This window comes from Anomaloglossus baeobatrachus, chromosome 3 (assembly GCF_048569485.1).
Source record: "Anomaloglossus baeobatrachus isolate aAnoBae1 chromosome 3, aAnoBae1.hap1, whole genome shotgun sequence".
In the NCBI taxonomy this organism is placed as follows: Eukaryota; Metazoa; Chordata; class Amphibia; order Anura; family Aromobatidae; genus Anomaloglossus; species Anomaloglossus baeobatrachus.
The window spans coordinates 483,511,993-483,533,135 of NC_134355.1; the positions used below are offsets into that span (position 1 = coordinate 483,511,993).

The window sequence follows — 21,143 nt, forward strand, 5'->3', positions numbered from 1 at the left end:
GAGAATAAAGATAGTGTTTAATACTAAAAACAATAAGAAAGGAATATAAAATACTAATGTAAAGAATAAATACATTTCTTTGTCGCTCCTAATTGGGAGACCCAGACAATTGGGTGTATAGCTACTGCCTCCGGAGGCCACACAAAGTACTACACTTAAAAGTGTAAGGCCCCTCCCCTTCTGGCTATACACCCCCCCGTGGGATCACGGGCTCCTCAGTTTTATGCTTTGTGCGAAGGAGGCCAGACATCCACGCATAGCTCCACTGTTTAGTCAGCAGCAGCTGCTGACTATGTCGGATGGAAGAAAAGAGGGCCCATACGAGGGCCCCCAGCATGCTCCCTTCTCACCCCACTTTATGTCGGTGGTGTTTGTTAAGGTTGAGGTACCCATTGCGGGTACGGAGGCTGGAGCCCACATGCTGATTCCTTCCCCATCCCCATTAGGGCTCTGGGTGAAGTGGGACTTTACCAGTCTCCGGGCACTGAGGCCGTGCTCCATCCACAGCCCCTGGAGGATCTGCTGGATTCGGAGCGGAGTTTCCTCAGGGACAGGACCCTGCTCCATCAAGGTACTCCGTGTCCCCGTGCTTATCGCACGCACACTGCAGCATTGCTGGGTGTGTTAGTGCGCCGGGGTAAACAGCGCTGCTGCGCTTGTGCCGTTACTCACTACAGCTCTGCTGAGTGAGGTGACTTAGTACGATCGGCCGATCCGGCCGCGGGGGTCAGTTTTTACTGCGTCACGGCTGGGATTTGTGGTGCGCCGGGGACTTCCGCGCTGGCCGTGCATATATGACGGCCGCGCTAGATTACTACAGTCCCCGGCTTTTGCGGCCTAGTTCGTATCGTTCCCGCCCCCAGACCTGCCAGTCAGGAGGAGGGCGGGACGCTGTACAGACCAGCAGCGCTAAGAGCTGGAGTCTGTTTTACATACTCCAGCCCTCACACTAGGCACAGTGGGACGCAGTTTCCCGCACTTTTGTTTGTGACGCCCACGGTCCGCCCCTCTTCACAGGACGCCGGCAGCCATTCCTGCCTGCACGCTGAGCTGCAGAGGGGAGACGGGGAGACTCAGACAAGGGATTCTACGACCTCACACCCGCTTTCAGCGGGTGGTAAGCAGCCCTCAAGGGCTCTCCCCCACTTGTGCCATAGTGTACTTTGTATTTTGTGCTGGCAATACTTTGCACTGTACAGTCGCTGGTGATTTTCTGCTATATACCCTCCTTAGATTTCTCAAGGAGACAACAGCATGTCGTCCGCAAAAAGCAAAAGTGCCAAGGCACGGACTTTATATGCTGCTTGTACCGCATGTGGGGCTACTCTACCGGCAGGTTCCACTGACCCCCATTGTGTGCAGTGCTCGGCCCCTGTGGCAATTGCTCAGCCGGGGCCGCTGCTAGAGGTGACCCAGGGAGAACCACCTGTGAATGCTGTCCAGGTGACAGGGACGGAGTTTGCAGCTTTTGCTGACAGATTGTCTATGACTATGTCTAAAATTCTTGAAACATTGCAGTCTAGACTAGTAACTCAGACCATGGGCACTGTTGATTCATTGCCACCTTGTCCCCCTCAGCTGGACCACTTCCTAGCTCCGGGGGTGTCACATGCACCCCAGGGTGACGGCTCTGACTCGGACGACAGTCCCAGACAACCTAAGCGGGCTCGCTATGAGCGACCCTCAACTTCATCACACTGGTCAGGGTCCCAGCGGGACGACTCTCTGTGTGATGAGGCGGATGTATCTGATCAGGAGTCTGATGCTGGGGCCGCTCTCAATCTAGATACCCCGGATGGTGACGCCATAGTGAATGATCTTATAGCGTCCATCAATAGGATGTTAGATATTTCTCCACCAGCTCCTCCTGCGGAGGAGGCAGCTTCACAGCAGGAGAAATTCCATTTCAGGTATCCCAAGCGTAAATTAAGCACTTTTCTGGACCACTCTGACTTTAGAGACGCAATCCAGGAACACCACGCTTATCCAGATAAGCGTTTTTCCAAACGGCTTAAAGATACACGCTATCCTTTTCCCCCTGACGTGGTCAAGGGCTGGACACAGGGTCCCAAGGTGGACCCTCCAATCTCCAGGCTTGCAGCCAGATCTCTAGTTACAGTGGAAGATGGGGCGGCACTTAAAGATGCCACTGACAGACAGATGGAGCTCTGGTTAAAATCCATCTATGAAGCGATTGGAGCGTCGTTGGCGCCAGCATTCGCTGCCGTATGGGCACTCCAAGCTATTTCAGCTGGGCTTACACAGGTCGACACGGTCACACGTACATCTGCTCCGCAGGTGGCACCCTTGACCTCTCAAATGTCTGCATTCGCGTCTTACGCGATTAATGCTGTCCTAGACTCTACGAGCCGTACGGCGGTGGCGTCAGCCAACTCTGTGGTTTTACGCAGAGCCCTGTGGTTGAGAGAATGGAAGGCAGATTCTTCTTCCAAGAAGTGCTTAACCAGTTTGCCTTTTTCTCGTGACCGATTGTTTGGTGAGCGTTTGGATGAAATCATTAAACACTCCAAGGGTAAGGATTCATCCTTACCTCAGCCCAGACAAAACAAACCCCAACAGAGGAGGGGACAGTCTGGTTTTCGGTCCTTTCGAGGCTCAGGCAGGTCCCAATTCTACTCGTCCAAAAGGACTCAAAAGGATCAGAGGGGCTCAGATTCTTGGCGGACTCAATCACGCCCAAAAAAGCCAGCCGGAAGAACCGTTACCAAGACGGCTTCCTCATGACTCTCAGCCTCCTCTCTCCGCATCCTTGGTCGGTGGCAGGCTCTCCCGCTTTGGCGACATTTGGCTGTCACAGGTCAAAGACCGTTGGGTGAGAGACATTCTGTCTCACGGGTACAGGATAGAGTTCAGCTCTCGTCCTCCAACTCGCTTCTTCAGAACTTCTCCACCGCCCGACCGAGCCGATGCTCTGCTACAAGCGGTGTCCGCTCTAAAGGCGGAAGGAGTGGTGACTTCTGTTCCTCTTCAGGAACAAGGTCACGGTTTTTACTCCAATTTGTTTGTGGTGCCAAAGAAAGACGGGTCGTTCCGTCCCGTCCTGGATCTAAAGCTGCTCAACAAACACGTAAAAACCAGGAGGTTCCGGATGGAATCTCTCCGCTCCGTTATCGCCTCAATGTCTCAAGGAGATTTCCTAGCATCAATAGACATCAAGGATGCTTATCTCCACGTGCCAATTGCGCCAGAGCATCAGCGTTTTCTACGCTTCGTTATAGGAAGCGAACACCTGCAGTTCGTAGCTCTACCTTTCGGGCTGGCGACAGCCCCTCGGGTCTTCACCAAGGTCATGGCAGCAGTAGTAGCAGTCCTGCACTCGCAAGGTCACTCCGTGATCCCGTATTTGGACGATCTACTTATCAAGGCACCCTCTCAAGAGGCATGCCAACACAGCCTGAACGTGGCACTGAAGACTCTCCAGAGTTTCGGGTGGATTATCAACTTTTCAAAGTCAAATCTAACCCCGACCCAATCACTAACATATCTTGGCATGGAGTTTCATACTCTCTCAGCGATAGTGAAACTTCCACTGGACAAACAGTGCTCGCTACAGATAGGGGTGCAATCTCTCCTTCAGGGCCAGTCGCACCCCTTGAGGCGCCTCATGCACTTCCTAGGGAAGATGGTAGCAGCAATGGAAGCAGTTCCTTTTGCGCAGTTTCATCTGCGTCCACTACAATGGGACATTCTCCGCCAATGGGACGGGAAGTCGACGTCCCTCGACAGGGAGGTTTCCCTCTCTCAGGCAGCCAAGGAATCTCTCCGGTGGTGGCTTCTTCCCACCTCATTGTCAAAAGGAAAGTCGTTCCTACCCCCATCCTGGGCGGTGGTCACGACAGATGCGAGTCTATCAGGGTGGGGAGCAGTGTTTCTCCACCACAGGGCTCAAGGTACGTGGACTCGGAAAGAGTCCACCCTTCAGATCAATGTTCTGGAGATCAGAGCAGTCTATCTTGCCCTACAAGCCTTCCAACAGTGGCTGGAAGGCAAGCAGATCCGAATTCAGTCGGACAACTCCACAGCGGTGGCATACATCAACCACCAAGGGGGAACACGCAGTCGGCAAGCCTTCCAGGAAGTCCGGCGGATTCTGACGTGGGTGGAAGACACGGCATCCACCATATCCGCAGTTCACATCCCAGGCGTAGAAAACTGGGAAGCAGACTTTCTCAGTCGCCAGGGCATGGACGCAGGGGAATGGTCTCTTCACCCGGACGTGTTTCAGGAGATCTGTCGCCGCTGGGGGATGCCGGACGTCGACCTGATGGCGTCACGGCACAACAACAAGGTCCCGGTTTTCATGGCACGGTCTCACGATCACCGAGCTCTGGCGGCAGACGCCTTAGTTCAAGATTGGTCGCAGTTCCGGCTACCGTATGTGTTCCCACCTCTGGCATTGTTGCCCAGAGTGCTCCGCAAAATCAGGTCCGACTGCCGCCGCGCCATTCTCGTCGCTCCAGACTGGCCAAGGAGGTCGTGGTACCCGGATCTGTGGCACCTCACGGTAGGCCATCCGTGGGCACTACCAGACCGTCCAGACTTGCTGTCTCAAGGGCCGTTTTTCCATCTGAATTCTTCGGCCCTGAACCTGACTGTGTGGCCATTGAGTCCTGGATCCTAGCGGCCTCAGGTTTATCTCATGAAGTGGTTGCCACCATGAGACAGGCTAGGAAGCCATCCTCCGCCAAGATCTACCACAGGACGTGGAGGATATTCCTATCTTGGTGCTCTGCTCAGGGAGTTTCTCCCTGGCCTTTTGCATTGCCTACTTTTCTTTCCTTCCTGCAGTCTGGGTTGGAAAAAGGTTTGTCGCTTGGCTCCCTTAAGGGTCAAGTCTCCGCGCTATCCGTATTTTTTCAGAAACGCCTGGCGCGACTTCCTCAGGTACGCACGTTCCTGCAAGGGGTTTGTCATATCGTCCCCCCTTACAAGCGGCCGTTGGAGCCCTGGGACCTGAACAAGGTTCTAATTGCTCTCCAGAAGCCGCCTTTCGAGCCTATGAAGGAGGTTTCCCTTTCTCGTCTTTCACAGAAAGTGGCCTTTCTAGTGGCGGTCACGTCTCTTCGGAGAGTGTCCGAGCTGGCGGCGTTATCATGCAGATCTCCATTCCTGGTGTTTCACCAGGACAAGGTAGTTCTGCGTCCAATTCCAGAATTTCTTCCCAAGGTGGTATCTTCCTTTCATCTCAATCAAGATATCACTTTACCGTCTTTGTGTCCGCATCCAGTTCACCAATTTGAAAAAGGTTTGCATTTATTGGATCTGGTGAGAGCACTCAGGATCTACATTTCCCGCACGGCGCCTCTGCGCCGCTCGGATGCACTCTTTGTCCTTGTCGCTGGTCAGCGTAAAGGGTCACAAGCTTCCAAATCCACCCTTGCGCGTTGGATCAAGGAACCAATTCTTCACACCTACCGTTCTGCTGGGCTTCCGATTCCATCAGGACTGAAAGCCCATTCTACCAGAGCCGTGGGTGCGTCCTGGGCATTACGGCACCAGGCTACGGCTCAGCAGGTGTGCCAGGCGGCTACCTGGTCGAGTCTGCACACTTTTACCAAGCATTATCAGGTGCATACCTACGCTTCGGCGGATGCCGGCCTAGGTAGACAAGTCCTTCAGGCGGCGGTGGCTCACCTGTAGGAAAGGGCTGTTTGACGGCCCTATCACGAGGTATTCTTTTACCCACCCAGGGACTGCTTTTGGACGTCCCAATTGTCTGGGTCTCCCAATTAGGAGCGACAAAGAAGAAGGGAATTTTGTTTACTTACCGTAAATTCCTTTTCTTCTAGCTCCAATTGGGAGACCCAGCACCCGCCCTGTTTTTCTTAGGAAATTTGTTCTTTTCGGGTGCACATGTTGTTCATGTTGAACAGTTCAGTTCTCCGAGGTTGTTTCTCGGGTTGAATTTGTATTTAAAACAGTTATTGGCTTTCCTCCTTCTTGCTTTTGCACTAAAACTGAGGAGCCCGTGATCCCACGGGGGGGTGTATAGCCAGAAGGGGAGGGGCCTTACACTTTTAAGTGTAGTACTTTGTGTGGCCTCCGGAGGCAGTAGCTATACACCCAATTGTCTGGGTCTCCCAATTGGAGCTAGAAGAAAAGGAATTTACGGTAAGTAAACAAAATTCCCTTCTTTATCGTGCATACATTTTGAAACTGATGAGCGGGGTGATATGGAATCACGCTTTGTTGTCTCTAAATTAGCAGCGTAGTCACGTAGGCATGCAGACGAAAACAAACAAAAACAAGGCAATCAACAAAAACCAAAGCAAATTTTGAATGCAAGAAATCAACAAAAAGCGAAACTAACGATAACTGTGTAAATTAAAACCGAGGTACCACTGTATATGTATGTGATATTGCAATTAAGGGGTTAAAGTGAACTTGCCACCAGGGCAAAATTGGTAAGTTTTTTGCTCTTATTTTTATTGCCGCTGCTCCCTGACTGTTCACTTCTGGTTGTGTGGATTTATTTTTTCTTTTTCTTTTTAAATTCTGCCGCATGGTCCCAGAGATATCGGCCTTTCTACTTAGTGGTGATTCTTATGGTCTTCACCAAGCAGACGTGGTTCACAGGGTTCTCTGGGTGTGTGTCTGTAGGCAGCTTTCCTTGGTGAAGACCATAAAAATTAGCACTAAATAAAACATCCCATAATTATTTAATTGATGGATTCAGAAAAAGAAAATACTGAGGGGAGCAGCGGGAATAAAATGAGGGCAATAAAACCTGCTGAGGTGAGGTGACTAGCAATGGCAGCGGTCAAGGAGTTGGGAAAGTGAGCAGCAAGGGGACAGTCAGTTCTTGAATTTGACGTGTGGGAAGATGGACACTGACCAAGTAGGAACGGATAAAGAAGAGAGTTTCGGCATCTCTAATATTGTAGGTCTTAAGATGTGTTCCTGGTATACAGGGATTAGTCCAAGGTATACCAGTAATCATGAAAAGGTCCAGAGATGTTATGGAGTCCATGCCTCAGGTCAAACTGGGGAGGATCTACATTATTAGACAAGTTATTTCATTGTTCATGTTTTTACTTCTTATAAAAATATGTTTTGTGTGCCAGCTGCACAATCCATTAATATTAGTACTAATGTTAGTACAGAGGAGAGAAGGGGCCTGAATTAGTGCTTCTTTTCACTACATATTACCGCAGGACATATAGCTAATATAAGTTACAGTGTAACCATCGTTTTTATGTCATAAATCAATAGTACAAGGGAAAATGAGAAACTTTATAATATCTTCTCGGACAAATTTGCTTCTTTATCTACCCAGACTGATCAATCATCAAAATTCTCAATTTCTGGGTAAAATCTGTAGTCAGTGAAGACAGATTATTACTTGTGATGAGCGAGCACTACCATGGTCAGTACTCGTAACGCGTTATACTATGTGCTTGAGTCGATCAGAAGTCAATGGGGAACTCTAGCATTTTTCCGGAAGGTCCTCCAATATACTCAGTACATGAGTCATGTCCAACTGCTTGTTGCGAGTACCGAGCCCCCCACATCATGGTAGTGCTCGCTCATCACTAATTATTGAGATAGGAAATGACAATTACTACTAAGTTTCCATGTATAATGGAGGTGGGATGACTTCTAGATCCTTCCTCCTCCTCTTCTTTGATAAATAAGGATATAATATGTGTGTCTATACAGATTACAGGGCATTGGGCGAAACACTGCCCTGGTGTCTGTTGCTTCTGGTTTTCAGCCCATCTGGTAGTGCTCGGTGTATATATTTGCTATGTTTACTTTTCGTGCATATCTGACTGAATTTTACTAGTTCCTTAATATTTGGCTAAAAAATGTCATATTCTTTCAATGTATTTGTCTTCTGTCTCCTTTTTACATATATTTGCTTGTGTGACTTGTCTGATGTACATAGGACTGGCATTTGTGGTCACCTTATTGGAGTTTCAATATTTATTCTCCGAGTTGGTGAGTTATGTTAATTGCTCTGTGTAAGGAGTTTAATAGGCCAAAGATGTGAAACGCTGTACACCAGATCCACCCAAAGTGAGCGGAGTATCACTGGATGCCAAACTGCAGCATTTTTTTATAGCAACTATTCAGTCATTAATAAATAAGTGGGTCATTCTAAAAATACCACCCCGATTTGCAAAAAAGTTGACGCAGTGTCAAATGAATGACAAGAATGCAATTTATTGGAAATCTCGTATAGCCATATTGTCCCTTAATGTTCCCATTTAATTTGAAAAGAAAAGTCCTTTTAGTAATTGATGGCAGCAACACATCTGAAACAAGTTTGGACATGATCATGTCTACCATTGTGTGGTATCACCTCTTCCTAGTACAATAGTCTGTGAACTTCTGAAAAGTGAGGAGTCTGATAGCTGGAGTTTGGGGGGAGTAATGTTGTTGCAGTCTTGTCTGATGTAGGATTCTAGCTGCTCCACCGTCCTGGGTTTTCTTTGCCGGATTTTTTTGTTTCCTAATGCACTAAATGTTTTGTATTGATGAAAGATCTGGACTGCAGGCGGTCGGTTCTTCCCCCGAACTCCTCTTCTTCCCCCGAACTCCTCTTCTTCCCCCGAACTCCTCTTCTTCCCCCGAACTCCCCTTCTTCCCCCGAACTCCTCTTCTTCCCCCGAACTCCTCTTCTTCCCCCGAACTCCTCTTCTTCCATTTCTATAAAGCCATGCTAGTTTGATGTTTGCAATATGTGGTTGGTTAGCCATTGTTTTGCTGAAATATGGGAGGGCTTTCCTGACATAGACCTTGTTTGGATGAGAGCATATGTTATTCTAAAACCTCTGTACAATCTCTGGCAGCTTTGTTTTGATGTGTCCTGCGCACACTCACCAGTTTCCCCTAGCCAATATGTTTTTCTTAATTCATGCTTTGACCTCTCTATAGAGTTCTATGTGCTCTAGAGACTTCAATGGAACATGTACAAGTAAAGTGGATCCAGCGCATTGACGCTCAAGAGACTCGTGATATCATGAACTGTCTGGCCACTCTTCCAACATTGCTGGGCCCCCATCACAAGTACAATGCAGCCCTGGAGCAATGCGTGATAATTTCACCAATCTCAAGAACAGGGGTCCCGTGCTCCTACTTGAATGGAGCGATGGTCGGGCCAGTGCACGGCTATTCCACTCCTTCCATATAGGACTAATGGAGATAGCCGAGTGCTGTGATATATGGAAATCCTGGTACATCTCTACTTAATGTGTGTGTGTGTATATATAGATGTAACTGAGCAGGCATGAAATAAGTGACACCTCTGGAATATTGTTGGTGAATTATCATTTTTGGCACAAAATGAAAGAGCTGGTGTGCTACTCGAATATCGCATTTCCCAAGATTTTTCTTCAGCCTCCTGCACTCACAGCATTTGGCTTTTACAGCACGATTTCCTATGTATATGTTTATGCATATTATTCTTTATTTCTAGGTACAGACTAGTACCAAATGTACATTTTCCAGAGCAAATACATGACGTATATGCCGCCACTAAATACTTCTTAAAACCAGAAGTCCTCGCCACGTATTCTGTAGATCCGCACAGGATTGCACTTTCTGGAGACAGTGCTGGAGGAAACCTGGCGGCAGCATTGTGTCAGCAGGTAACCATCTGTGTATTGAGTAGTGTTCTTACTTCATACGTTTTTTACACAAGATTTACATTTCTGTGACTCTAAGTCCATTCTATTCATCTGAAAATGATTCGGTGACTTCTGCCAGGTAACAGGACAACCACAAAAAAATCCACAACACAATCTGTTTCATATGACTGCAGGCAAACTGCCACATAATGGGGAAATAATTTTTCTTTCATCCCATTACCTTTTCTATGGAAGGAATGATTAACTCCTCAATTACCTTAAAGATATCAATGTAGATGTGACTACTTAAAGGGAATCTGTCAGATGTAATATGCACCCAGAACCACGAGCAGTTCTGGGTGCATATTGCTAATCCCTGAGTAACCGTCCCTGTATATACTAACATAGATAAAGGGATCTTTAGAAAAAGTATTTCTAAAGATCTTTTATCGTATGCTAATGAGCAAGGGCTTTAGTCCCCTGGGCGTTAGTTCCCCTTGGCAGTCGGTTCCATTAGCATGTTAGTACGCCCCTGTGGGTGTGCTAATATGCTAATGAATGTGCAGCGTCAGAGGATAATCTCACTCACCTCTCCGCCTTCATTGCGTCCGATGGGGGATTTCGGCTTAGTGCTCATGACCCAAACTCTATGAAGCCGGGTGTACGCCTCCTGGCTTCAAACTGAAGTAGTGCGCATGACCCAAACTCCTGGATCATGTGCACTGAGCCGAAATCCCCCTGCGGACGCAATGTCAGTGGAGAGGTGAGTGAGATCATCCTGTTACGCTGCATATTCATTAGCATGTTAGCACAGCCACAGGGGCATACTGACCTGCTAATGGGGCTGACTAGCCAGGAGAACGTACGCCCAGGGAACTAGTCCCCTCGCTCATTAGCATAAGATAAAAGATCTTTTAGAAATACTTTTTCTAAAAATCCCTTTCTCTATGCTAGTGCATACAGGGACAGTTAGGCAGGGATTAGCAATATGCACCCACAACTGCTCGTGGCTCTGGGGTGCATATTGGACCTGACAAGTTTCCTTTAAAGGGTTTATCCAAGACTTTGGGTATTTTTTTTTTATTTTATTTTTATGGATCTGAAAACTGAACAGCAGATAGTCGCTAACTGCCTGCCTGTGCTGCCCTGCAGAGATCGCTCCCATCTTAGGCCGCGATTCCTCTGCTTCATTTCACTACATGTCAACAGAACAGCTCTTTCTCTTCTGCTCTGCTCTGTCTATGGGGCGTTTACTGCTGACGTCATTCAATTGAGAGCCAGCTCCATGCAGTTAGGCAGCGGGGGAGTCAACTATCAATCAGCATGACGACTGCAGTAATGCCATTTCAACAAAGCAAAGCAGAAGAAAAGAAACTGCTCAGTTAATGTAACTTCAGAAGAAATTGCCGGTAAAATTGGTCCCTGACCACTCTGAGCCGGCAGAGATCATCACTGAGTAGAACAGGCAGAGATGTAGCAACTATCTACCAGCAAATACTTAGCCCCTAAAAAAAATAATAAGGAAAGTCCGAGATAAACCCTTTAAAGATGGTTAATATATAAAGATTTCTCCATAAACCGTTGAGCATTTTAATATTTCCATTGGGAAAGTATCGTACATTTTTAAGATATTTGCCTTTAAAAGGGTATTCCCATCTTCAAGGTTATATTTTAAAATGTAGTAGGTGTAATATTACCAAATGCCTCCAATTATACATGATACATGTAGTCTAGTTTTTCTGTTAGCCATGTTAGCTCATGTGTAGGTAGGTAGCTCATTGCAGTAGCTTAGGTATCCATGGTTACGACCACTAGCAATTAACTAACTTTCCCTATATGCGTGGCCATAACCTTGGATATCTAAGCTAATGTACCATATTTTTCGGATTATAAAACGCACTTTTCCTCCCAAAAAGTTGGGAGGAAAATGAGGGGTGCATCTTAAAATCCGAACATAGCTTACCGGGGGGGGGACTGTCTATGGGGTGGCCGGGTGCCTGTGGCTGGGTGCCTGTCGGTGCCGACTCCCTCTCTGTCCTAGAAGCGGCTGCCTCTCTGTGCGGCTGGGTGGGCGGCCTGCTGGCTGGCACTCTGTGCGTGCGGGCAGGTGGCTGTGCGGACTGCGGTGGCTGTGCGGACTGCGGTGGCTGTGCGGACTGCGGTGGCTGTGCGGTGAGTGTCCCAGTTAAAATGATGGTGCCGGGAGTCAGCGCTTGCGCAGATAGAGCCCTTGGATGAGAGCTCCATCTGCACATGCTTCGCTCCAGGCGCCATCATTTGAACCGGGACTGCGGACACTGGGACACTCACTGCACCAGCCTGCTCAACTACTGACTCGCCTTCGCCGCTGACTGCCTCCGCTGCCGCTGACTGCCTCCGCTGCCGCCGCCGCTGACTGCCTCCGCTGCCGCCGCCGCTGACTGCCTCCGCTGCCGCCGCCGCTGACTGCCTCCGCTGCCGCCGCCGCTGACTGCCTCCGCCACTCACTGCCGCCGCCACCACTGGCTGCCGCCGCCACTGGCTGCCGCCACTGGCTGTCTCTGCCGCTGGCTGCCTCCGCTCCTGCTGGCAGCCTTCGCTGCCGCCACTGGCAGCCTTCACTGCCGCCGCTGGCTGCCTTCGCTGCCGCCGCTGGCTGCCTCCGCTGCTGCCGCCGCCATTGACTGCCGCCGCCACTGACTGCCGCCGTCGGGTGATCTGGCCAGCGCTTGCGCAAAACGCTGGAGGCAGAGGGAAAAGGGCGGGCACGAGATTATGGGTGGACACTTGCTGAGGGACAGTAACGGACACCAGACAACCCGCCCCCATGGATAATTTAGAAGATTTGCATACCAAAAGGTACAACTTTATAAAGTATTTAATTTGGTCTAAAAGGGGGTACAATAACTATAGAACACTGCTAGAATGCAACCCAGGAGCTGCAGAAGGGGAAACTTTTAGGTTTAAAGCAAAATTTCTGCTGACAGGTTCCCTTTAATGTTATATGTATGGCCTCTTTGATTAAAGCTGCTAAACCTGCCTTTTAATCACAAGAACAGGCATCTTCAATCAAATGCTCTAGGCCCCTCCATTCTCGGAATCCTTGAGCGTCTCAGGCCAAAACCCTAGTAGTCACACATTCACCATCTATTCTGCGGTGGGGTGGTAAATGTTTATGGGAAACCCCATGAAAGGCCTTCTACACATGTTGGCTCACTAGAGACCATTTCATTGGAAACTTCACTGATCACTAGGCGGACCCTGGTACCCTGTTCTTTTGGACAGGTCATCTATTTTTAGGAGTTGTATGTGGCCGTCAAACCTCCATGGAACTGCTCAATAGTCAATGGGAGGTATGGAAATGGCTGCAAGAAATCAATTACAACTTTTACTAAGGTTTTAAAATATTTTTTTTTTTACTAAAAGAATGATACTGCAAAATATATGTTCACAAATTGTAAACAGCCATCCCATTGCTGACCACTAAGGGGCACTGTTGGTTCTCTGCATGTTGTACAGTTACACCAGATGATGGAAGTGTCCTCCTTTATAATAGACCTACCATTTTACCAGGCAGAAGAGAATAAAGGCCCTGTCACACGCAGAGATAAATCTTTGGCAGATCTGTGGTTGCAGTGAAATCCTGGACATATTCTTCCATTTGTACACAGCCACAAACCTGGCACTGATTGTCCACAATTTCACTACAACCACACATCTGCCGCAGATTTATCTCTGTGTGTGACAGGGCCTTAATATTTCCTCCCATCTTTTTTCCAATACTTTTTGTATTGCTTCTCGTCATTTTCAGATGCTCAAATTCAACTTTAACCTGAATTAAACGATGACGATCACTAATGGAGGAGATTATGCTCATATTCTAAAAAATAGATCATCTTATTATGCAGCATGTGGATTCACTTCTAGAACAAGCCAAAAGATTATGATTCATCTGTTTTTCCATTTCTGGGTACATTTTTCTAAAAAAAAATGTTACTGAAGACCTGATCTCTCCTCATATCTAGTATAGTTAAAAAAAAAAAAAAAACAACTTCTGAGCTATATTTTTGAACTCTGTTCCTGTTATTCTTCCTGTGAATTAATAAATTAACAAATGGGACTTCATATTCCCATTGGTAACGATGTGTGGCTACACAGTTGTGGACCTCAGCCGGTTTACTCACTGGGTGACAAGTTAACCCAACAGTGGAGGTAGACAGTCATACCCTTGTCCTGGTGTACTTTGTGCTGCGGGGCAGCATGATCACTGACACTGAATTAATACTATATCAACTAGAAGGTGGCCCGATTCTACGCATCGGGTATTCTAGAATTTACATATTGTGTAGTTAATGTATGATTTTTGTTATATATATAGATGTTGTTATGTGTAGTTACCAAGTGTTTGTGTAGGGCGCTGTACATGTTCTGGGTGTTGTCTGGGTGTGGCGGGGGGTGAGAGCGGTGTTGTATGTGTGTTGCGTGTGTTGCGTTGTTTGTGGAGCGCTGTGTGTCTGTAGCGTTGTGTGTGTGTGTGTGTGTGTTGCGCGGTTTGTGTGGGTGTGGTGTGTTTTGGGGGGAGGTATGTTTTGTGCAATGTGTGTGTGTTGCGTGGTATGTGCGTATATTTATGTATGCCGCAGTGTTTGTGTGTTGGGTGTTGTGTGTGTGTGGGTGTCTGTGTACGGCGGTGTTTGTGGTTCCCAGTGTGTGTGTGTGTGTGTGTGTGTGTGTGTGTGTGTGTGTGTTGGGGGGAGGTGTGCACCTCCCACCGTGCTCCATCCCCAATGCTGCGCACCCCCCCATCGTGCTTCATCCGCCATGCTGTGCACTCCCAAACGTGCTCCATCCGCCATGCTGCACACTCCCAAACATGCTCCATCCGCCATGCTGCGCACTCCCAAACGTGGTCCATCCGCCATGCTGCGCAGTCCCAAACGTGGTCCATCCGCCATGCTGCGCAGTCCCAAACGTGCTCCATCCGCCATGCTGCGCACTCCCAAACGTGCTCCATCCGCCATGCTGCGCACTCCCAAACGTGCTCCATCCGCCATGCTGCGCACTCCCAAACGTGCTCCATCCGCCATGCTGCGCACTCCCAAACGTGCTCCATCCGCCATGCTGCGCACTCCCAAACGTGCTCCATCCGCCATGCTGCGCACTCCCAAACGTGGTCCATCCGCCATGCTGCGCAGTCCCAAACGTGCTCCATCCCACATGCTGCGCACTCCCCATCGTGCTCCATCCCCCATGCTGCGCACTCCCCATCGTGCTCCATCCCCCATGCTGCGCACCCCCCATCGCGCTCCATCCCCCATGCTGCACCAGCATCAGCCTCTCTGCCCCCAGCATCAGCCTCTCTGCCCCCAGCATCAGCCTCTCTGCCCCCAGCATCAGCCTCTCTCCTCCCAGCATCAGCCTCTCTCCTCCCAGCCTCAGCCTCTCTCCTCCCAGCCTCAGCCTCTCTCCTCCCAGCCTCAGCCTCTCTCCTCCCAGCCTCAGCCTCTCTCCTCCCAGCCTCAGCCTCTCTCCTCCCAGCCTCAGCCGCTCTTCTCTCAGCCTCCCCCCTCCCAGCCTCCCTCCTCCCAGCCTCCCCCAGCATCAGCCTCTCTCCTCCCAGCATCAGCCTCTCTCCTCCCAGCATCAGCCTCTCTCCTCCCAGCATCAGCCTCTCTCCTCCCAGCCTCAGCCTCTCTCCTCCCAGCCTCAGCCTCTCTCCTCCCAGCCTCAGCCTCTCTCCTCCCAGCCTCAGCCTCTCTCCTCCCAGCCTCAGCCTCTCTCCTCCCAGCCTCAGCCTCTCTCCTCCCAGCCTCAGCCTCTCTCCTCCCAGCCTCAGCCTCTCTCCTCCCAGCCTCAGCCTCTCTCCTCCCAGCCTCAGCCTCTCTCCTCCCAGCCTCAGCCTCTCTCCTCCCAGCCTCAGCCTCTCTCCTCCCAGCCTCAGCCTCTCTCCTCCCAGCCTCAGCCTCTCTTGTCTCAGCCTCCCCCCTCCCAGCGTCCCTCCTCCCAGCCTTCCCCAGCATCAGCCTCCACCTCCCAGCCTCCCTCAGCATCAGCCTCCCCCAGCATCAGCCTCTCTCTTTCCAGCCTCCCCCAGCATCAGCCTCCCCCAGCATCAGCCTCTCTCCTTCCAGCCTCCCCCAGCATCAGCCTCCCCCAGCATCAGCCTCTCTCCTTCCAGCCTCCCCCAGCATCAGCCTCTCTCTTTCCAGCCTCCCCCAGCATCAGCCTCCCCCAGCATCAGCCTCTCTCCTTCCAGCCTCCCCCAGCATCAGCCTCCCCCAGCATCAGCCTCTCTCCTTCCAGCCTCCCCCAGCATCAGCCTCCCCCAGCATCAGCCTCTCTCCTTCCAGCCTCCCCCAGCATCAGCCTCCCCCAGCATCAGCCTCTCTCCTTCCAGCCTCCCCCAGCATCAGCCTCCCCCAGCATCAGCCTCCGCCTCCCAGCCTCCCCCAGCATCAGCCTCTGCCTCCCAGCCTCCCCCAGCATCAGCCTCTGCCTCCCAGCCTCCCCCAGCATCAGCCTCTCCTCCCAGCCTCCCCCAGCATCAGCCTCTCCTCCCAGCCTCCCCCAGCATAAGCCTCTCTCCTCCCAGCCTCCTCCAGCATCAGCCTCTCTCCTCCCAGCCTCCCCTAGCATTAGCCTCCCCCAGCATCAGCCTCTCTCCTTCCAGCCTCCCCCAGCATCAGCCTCTCTCCTTCCAGCCTCCCCCAGCATCAGCCTCTCTCCTCCCAGCCTTCTCCAGCATCAGCCTCTCTCCTCCCAGCCTCCCCTAGCATTAGCCTCCCCCAGCATCAGCCTCTCTCCTTCCAGCCTCCCCCAGCATCAGCCTCTCTCCTTCCAGCCTCCCCCAGCATCAGCCTCTCTCCTCCCAGCCTCCTCCAGCATCAGCCTCCCCCAGCATCAGCCTCTCTCCTTCCAGCCTCCCCCAGCATCAGCCTCTCTCCTTCCAGCCTCACCCAGCATCAGCCTCCCCCAGCATCAGCCTCTCTCCTCCAAGCCTCCCCCAGCATCAGCCTCCCCCAGCATCAGCCTCCCCCAGCATCAGCCTCCCCCAGCATCAGCCTCCCCCAGCATCAGCCTCTCTCATCCCAGCCACCCCCAGCATCAGCCTCCCCCAGCATCAGCCTCTCTCCTCCCAGCCTCCCCCAGCATCAGTCTCCCCCAGCATCAGCCTACACCCTCCCAGCCTCCCCCAACATCAGCCTCCCCCAGCATCAGCCTACAGCCTCAAAGCCTCCCCCAACATCAGCCTCCCCCTCCCAGCCTTCCCCAGGATCAGCCTCTCTCCTCCCAGCCTCCTCCAGCACGCCGTGCTCTTCTGCCGACACTCACAGATCCGATCGCATACACTCACACACACACACACACCCGATCGCATACACTCACACCCACCCGATGGCATACACTCACACACACCCGATGGCATACACTCACACACACCCGATGGCATACATTCACACACACCCGATGGCATACACTCACACACACACCCGATGGCATACACACACACACCCGATGGCATACACTCACACACACACCCGATGGCATACACTCACACACACACCCGATGGCATACACTCACACACACACCCGATGGCATACACTCACACACACACCCGATGGCATACACTCACACACACACCCGATGGCATACACTCACACACACACCCGATGGCATACACTCACACACACACCCGATGGCATACACTCTCTCACACACACACCCGATGGCATACACTCACACACACCCGATGGCATACACTCACACACACCCGATGGCATACACTCACACACACCCGATGGCATACACTCTCACACACACCCGATGGCATACACACTCTCACACATACACCCGATGGCATACACACTCTCACACATACACCCGATGGCATACACACTCTCACACACACACCCGATGGCATACACACTCTCACACACACACACCCGATGGCATACACACTCACACACACACCCGATGGCATACACACTCACACACACACACCCGATGGCATACACACTCTCACACACACACCCGATGGCATACACACTCTCACACACACACCCGATGGCATACACACTCTCACACACACACCCGATGGCATACACACTCTCACACACACACCCGATGGCATACACACTCTCACACCCGATTGACGATATTGCACATACGCGCTCACACTCACAACATCCGGAGATACCACATGCTTCTGGCCATGTGATCCTCCGGCAGGTCCTGGAAGCTCACAGCACAGTATCGCGGCCGAGAAGCAAGCGATATCTCCGGATGCTGTGAGTATGTGGATGCGATCTGATGTGTGTGTGTGAGGTGTGTGTGTGTGAGAGTGAGTGTGATCTGATGTGTGTGTGTGTGTCTGTTATGTGTGTGGATGTTCCGCCGCTGCAGGACCTTGATGCACTGGTAACTATGCTACCATGGTTACCAGCGCATCACGTCCCCCACTCGCACGGGAGCCCACACCAGCATACGGCGGCAAAACCCAGCAATGCGAGGGTTTGTGTCGGCTGGGTTGGTGGCGTATGCTGGTGTGGGCTCCCGGGGGTACAGTACTCACCTGGGAGTCGTGTCTCCTTGTCAGTTCGGGGGATGCGTGCGGGGGGCGGGGCCAGAGCAAGCGTGCATTGCGTGAGGGGGGCGGGGCGTGGCAAGTTGCCAATACGTGCAGGGTGCCGGGGCGAGAGGCCAATCCATGTGGGGGGCGGAGCCTGTGCGAGCGGCCGGCCAATCCGTGTGGGGAGGGAGCCAGGGCAAGCGACCAATCCGTGCGGGGGGTGGGGTCATGGCGAGGCCAGCGGCCAATCCGCTTTGTGTCACCGTAAGGACACAATTTTGGAGCAAGACAGACAGACAGAATAAGGCAATTATATATATAGATTAGGGTTTGCTGACTGGCCAGTGTCAGGGGCTATGAAGCAAACTAAGGACATGGTGAAGATCAGTGGTCATTCTGTGTGCTTTGCACTCTAGTTATACAAAGGAAGCTTACATTGACCCTTCCAGTTATAGCATCGTGTTCCATTCATGATGTATTTTTTTTTTTTTTTTCTGGTATCTGACCCGGCTTATTTAACAACTCCAATTGTTAAATCCTGGTATTGCTATTTTGGATTTGACCTGGACTGTGTGACCTCTCTTTAGCCTGCTGTATCTGCCTGATATTCTAGACTAAAGGCCACTTTACACAGTGAAAGCACCCGCCCCCGTCGGTTGTGCTCGTAACGGGCAAATCGCTGCCCGTGGCGCACAACATCGTTAGTCCCCGTCACACTACTTACCTGCCTAGCGACGTCGCTGTGGCCGACGAACCGCCTCCTTTCTAAGGGGGAGGTTTGTTCGGCGTCACTAAACGGCCGCCCAATAGAAGCGGAGGGGCGGAGATGAGCGGCTGGAACTTCCTGCCCACCTGATTCCTTCCTCATTGCCGGCGGCCGCAGGTACAATGTAGTTCTTTGTTCCTGCGGTGTCACACAGCGATGTGTGCTGCCTCAGGAACGATTAACAACCTGCGTCCTGCAACAGCAACGATATTTGAGCTTAGAACGACGTATCAACGATATGGTGACTAATTTTGATCGTTAGCGGTCGTTCGTGCGTTTCACACGCAACAACGTCGCTAACGAGGCCGGATGTGCGTCACGAATTCCGTGACCCCCAACGACATCTCATTAGCGATGTCGTTGCGTGTAAAGCCCCCTTTAAGCCGTCCATGCACCTAAGACTGTTGACTGAGCTGATGGCTGAATGGACCATCGTTATCTCGGCAGTCTCTCCTATACACCGGAGTGCTCACTCAGCCAAGTGCCCCTGTGTCATCTATCAGAAAACCACCCTCGGAGATCTCTGCTTGCACCTTATCTCCAGGAGAATAAAGTGATAAGCAGTCCGAAATCAGACCAGCTAATGGATATCTTTTCCATGCTCTAATACACACAAGTGTCAGCCTCACCCGTTGATATTAGCAGGTTCATCCCGAGATTGCTCTGTGTATTGGGGCCTTTAACCTTGGCTACCATTTTGACCTGGTCTTTTCTTTCTGATTCTGCATTGTTCTATTGTTTCTATCCCCCGTTATTGATCTGGCTAGTTGACTCCATCAGCAGCTACTCAATGGATGCAGCCAATTGCTGTTAACAATGAATGCCATATGCCTGTACATGGGTGAAAAGGTAAGTACCACAGTGTTCCTCAGTACACACTAAGTGGAGTAGCCAACACCAAGAAGCCTTAATAAGAGACGCCAGTATCCATGAACAATCCAAAACAACATTCTGCCAATGTCCAGTTGATGGTGATAATGTAAAACTCTGTGCAGTAGAACCTTAGAATCTGCAAGCTGTGGACACATGTTGCCCTCAGCCATGAGGATGGCACTGTTCTGTGTGAGAATTGTATGGTCTCTATTCTAAGCAACTTGATGGAGTAAAGGCTGCTTTACACGCAGCGACAACGCTATTATTATTATTATTATTATTTATTATTATAGTGCCATTTATTCCATGGCGCTTTACAAGTGAAAGAGGGTATACGTACAACAATCATTAACAGTACAAGACAGACTGGTATAGGAGGAGAGAGGACCCTGCCCGCGAGGGCTCACAGTCTACAGGGAATGGGTGATGGTACAATAGGTGAGGACAGAGCTGGTTGCGCAGTGGTCTACTGGGCTGAGGGCTATTGTAGGTTGTAGGCTTGTTGGAAGAGGTGGGTCTTGAGGTTCCTCTTGAAGCTTTCCACGGTAGGGGAGAGTCTGATGTGCTGAGGTAGAGCGTTCCAGAGTATGGGGGATGCACGGGAGAAATCTTGTACACGATTGTGGGAAGAGGAGATAAGAGAGGAGCAGAGAAGGAGATCTTGTGAGGATCTAAGGTTGCGTGCAGGTAGGTACTGGGAGACTAGGTCACAGATGTAGGGAGGAGACAGGTTGTGCATGGCTTTGTATGTCATGGTTAATGTTTTGAACTGGAGTCGTTGGGCGATGGGAAGCCAGTGAAGGGATTGGCAGAGTGGCGAGGCTGGGGAGTAGCGAGGGGAGAGGTGGATTAAGCTAGCGATGTCGCTGGTGAAAGCACCCGCCCCGTCGGTTGTGCGTCACAGGCAAATCGCTGCCCTTGGCGCACAACATCGCTAGGATCCATCACACGGACTTGCCTTCCCTGCGACGTCGCTGTGGCCGGCAAACTGCCTCCTTTCTAAGGGGGCGGTTCGTGCGGCTTCACAGCGATGTCACACGGCAGCCGTCCAATAGAAGCGGAGGGGCGGAAAGCAGCCGAAAGAAAGTGACGCCCACCTCGTTGCCGGAGGACGCAGGTACGGTGTTGTTCCTCAATCCTGGGGTGTCACACATAGCGATGTGTGCTGCCTCAGGAACGACGAACAACCTGCGTCCTGCAACAGCAACGATATTTGGGATTAGAATGACGTGTCAACGATTAGGTGAGTAATTTTGATCGTTAGCAGTCGTTTGTAAGTTTCACACGCAACTACGTCACTAACGAGGCCGGATGTGTGTCACGAATTTCGTGACCCCCAACGACATCTCGTTAGCGATGTTG

The 21,143-nt window shown here is 51.0% G+C and overlaps 1 protein-coding gene across 1 annotated transcript in view; it reads left to right on the forward strand.

Moving 5' to 3' along the window:
- Window positions 1-21,143, forward strand: part of NCEH1 (neutral cholesterol ester hydrolase 1) — a 61,150-nt gene that overhangs the window by 34,044 nt on the left and 5,963 nt on the right. Inside the window, exon 4 of the mRNA XM_075340616.1 lies at window positions 9,443-9,614. Within this exon, the coding sequence (XP_075196731.1) occupies window positions 9,443-9,614 (172 nt within the window). The remainder of the gene's footprint in view (window positions 1-9,442; window positions 9,615-21,143) is intronic.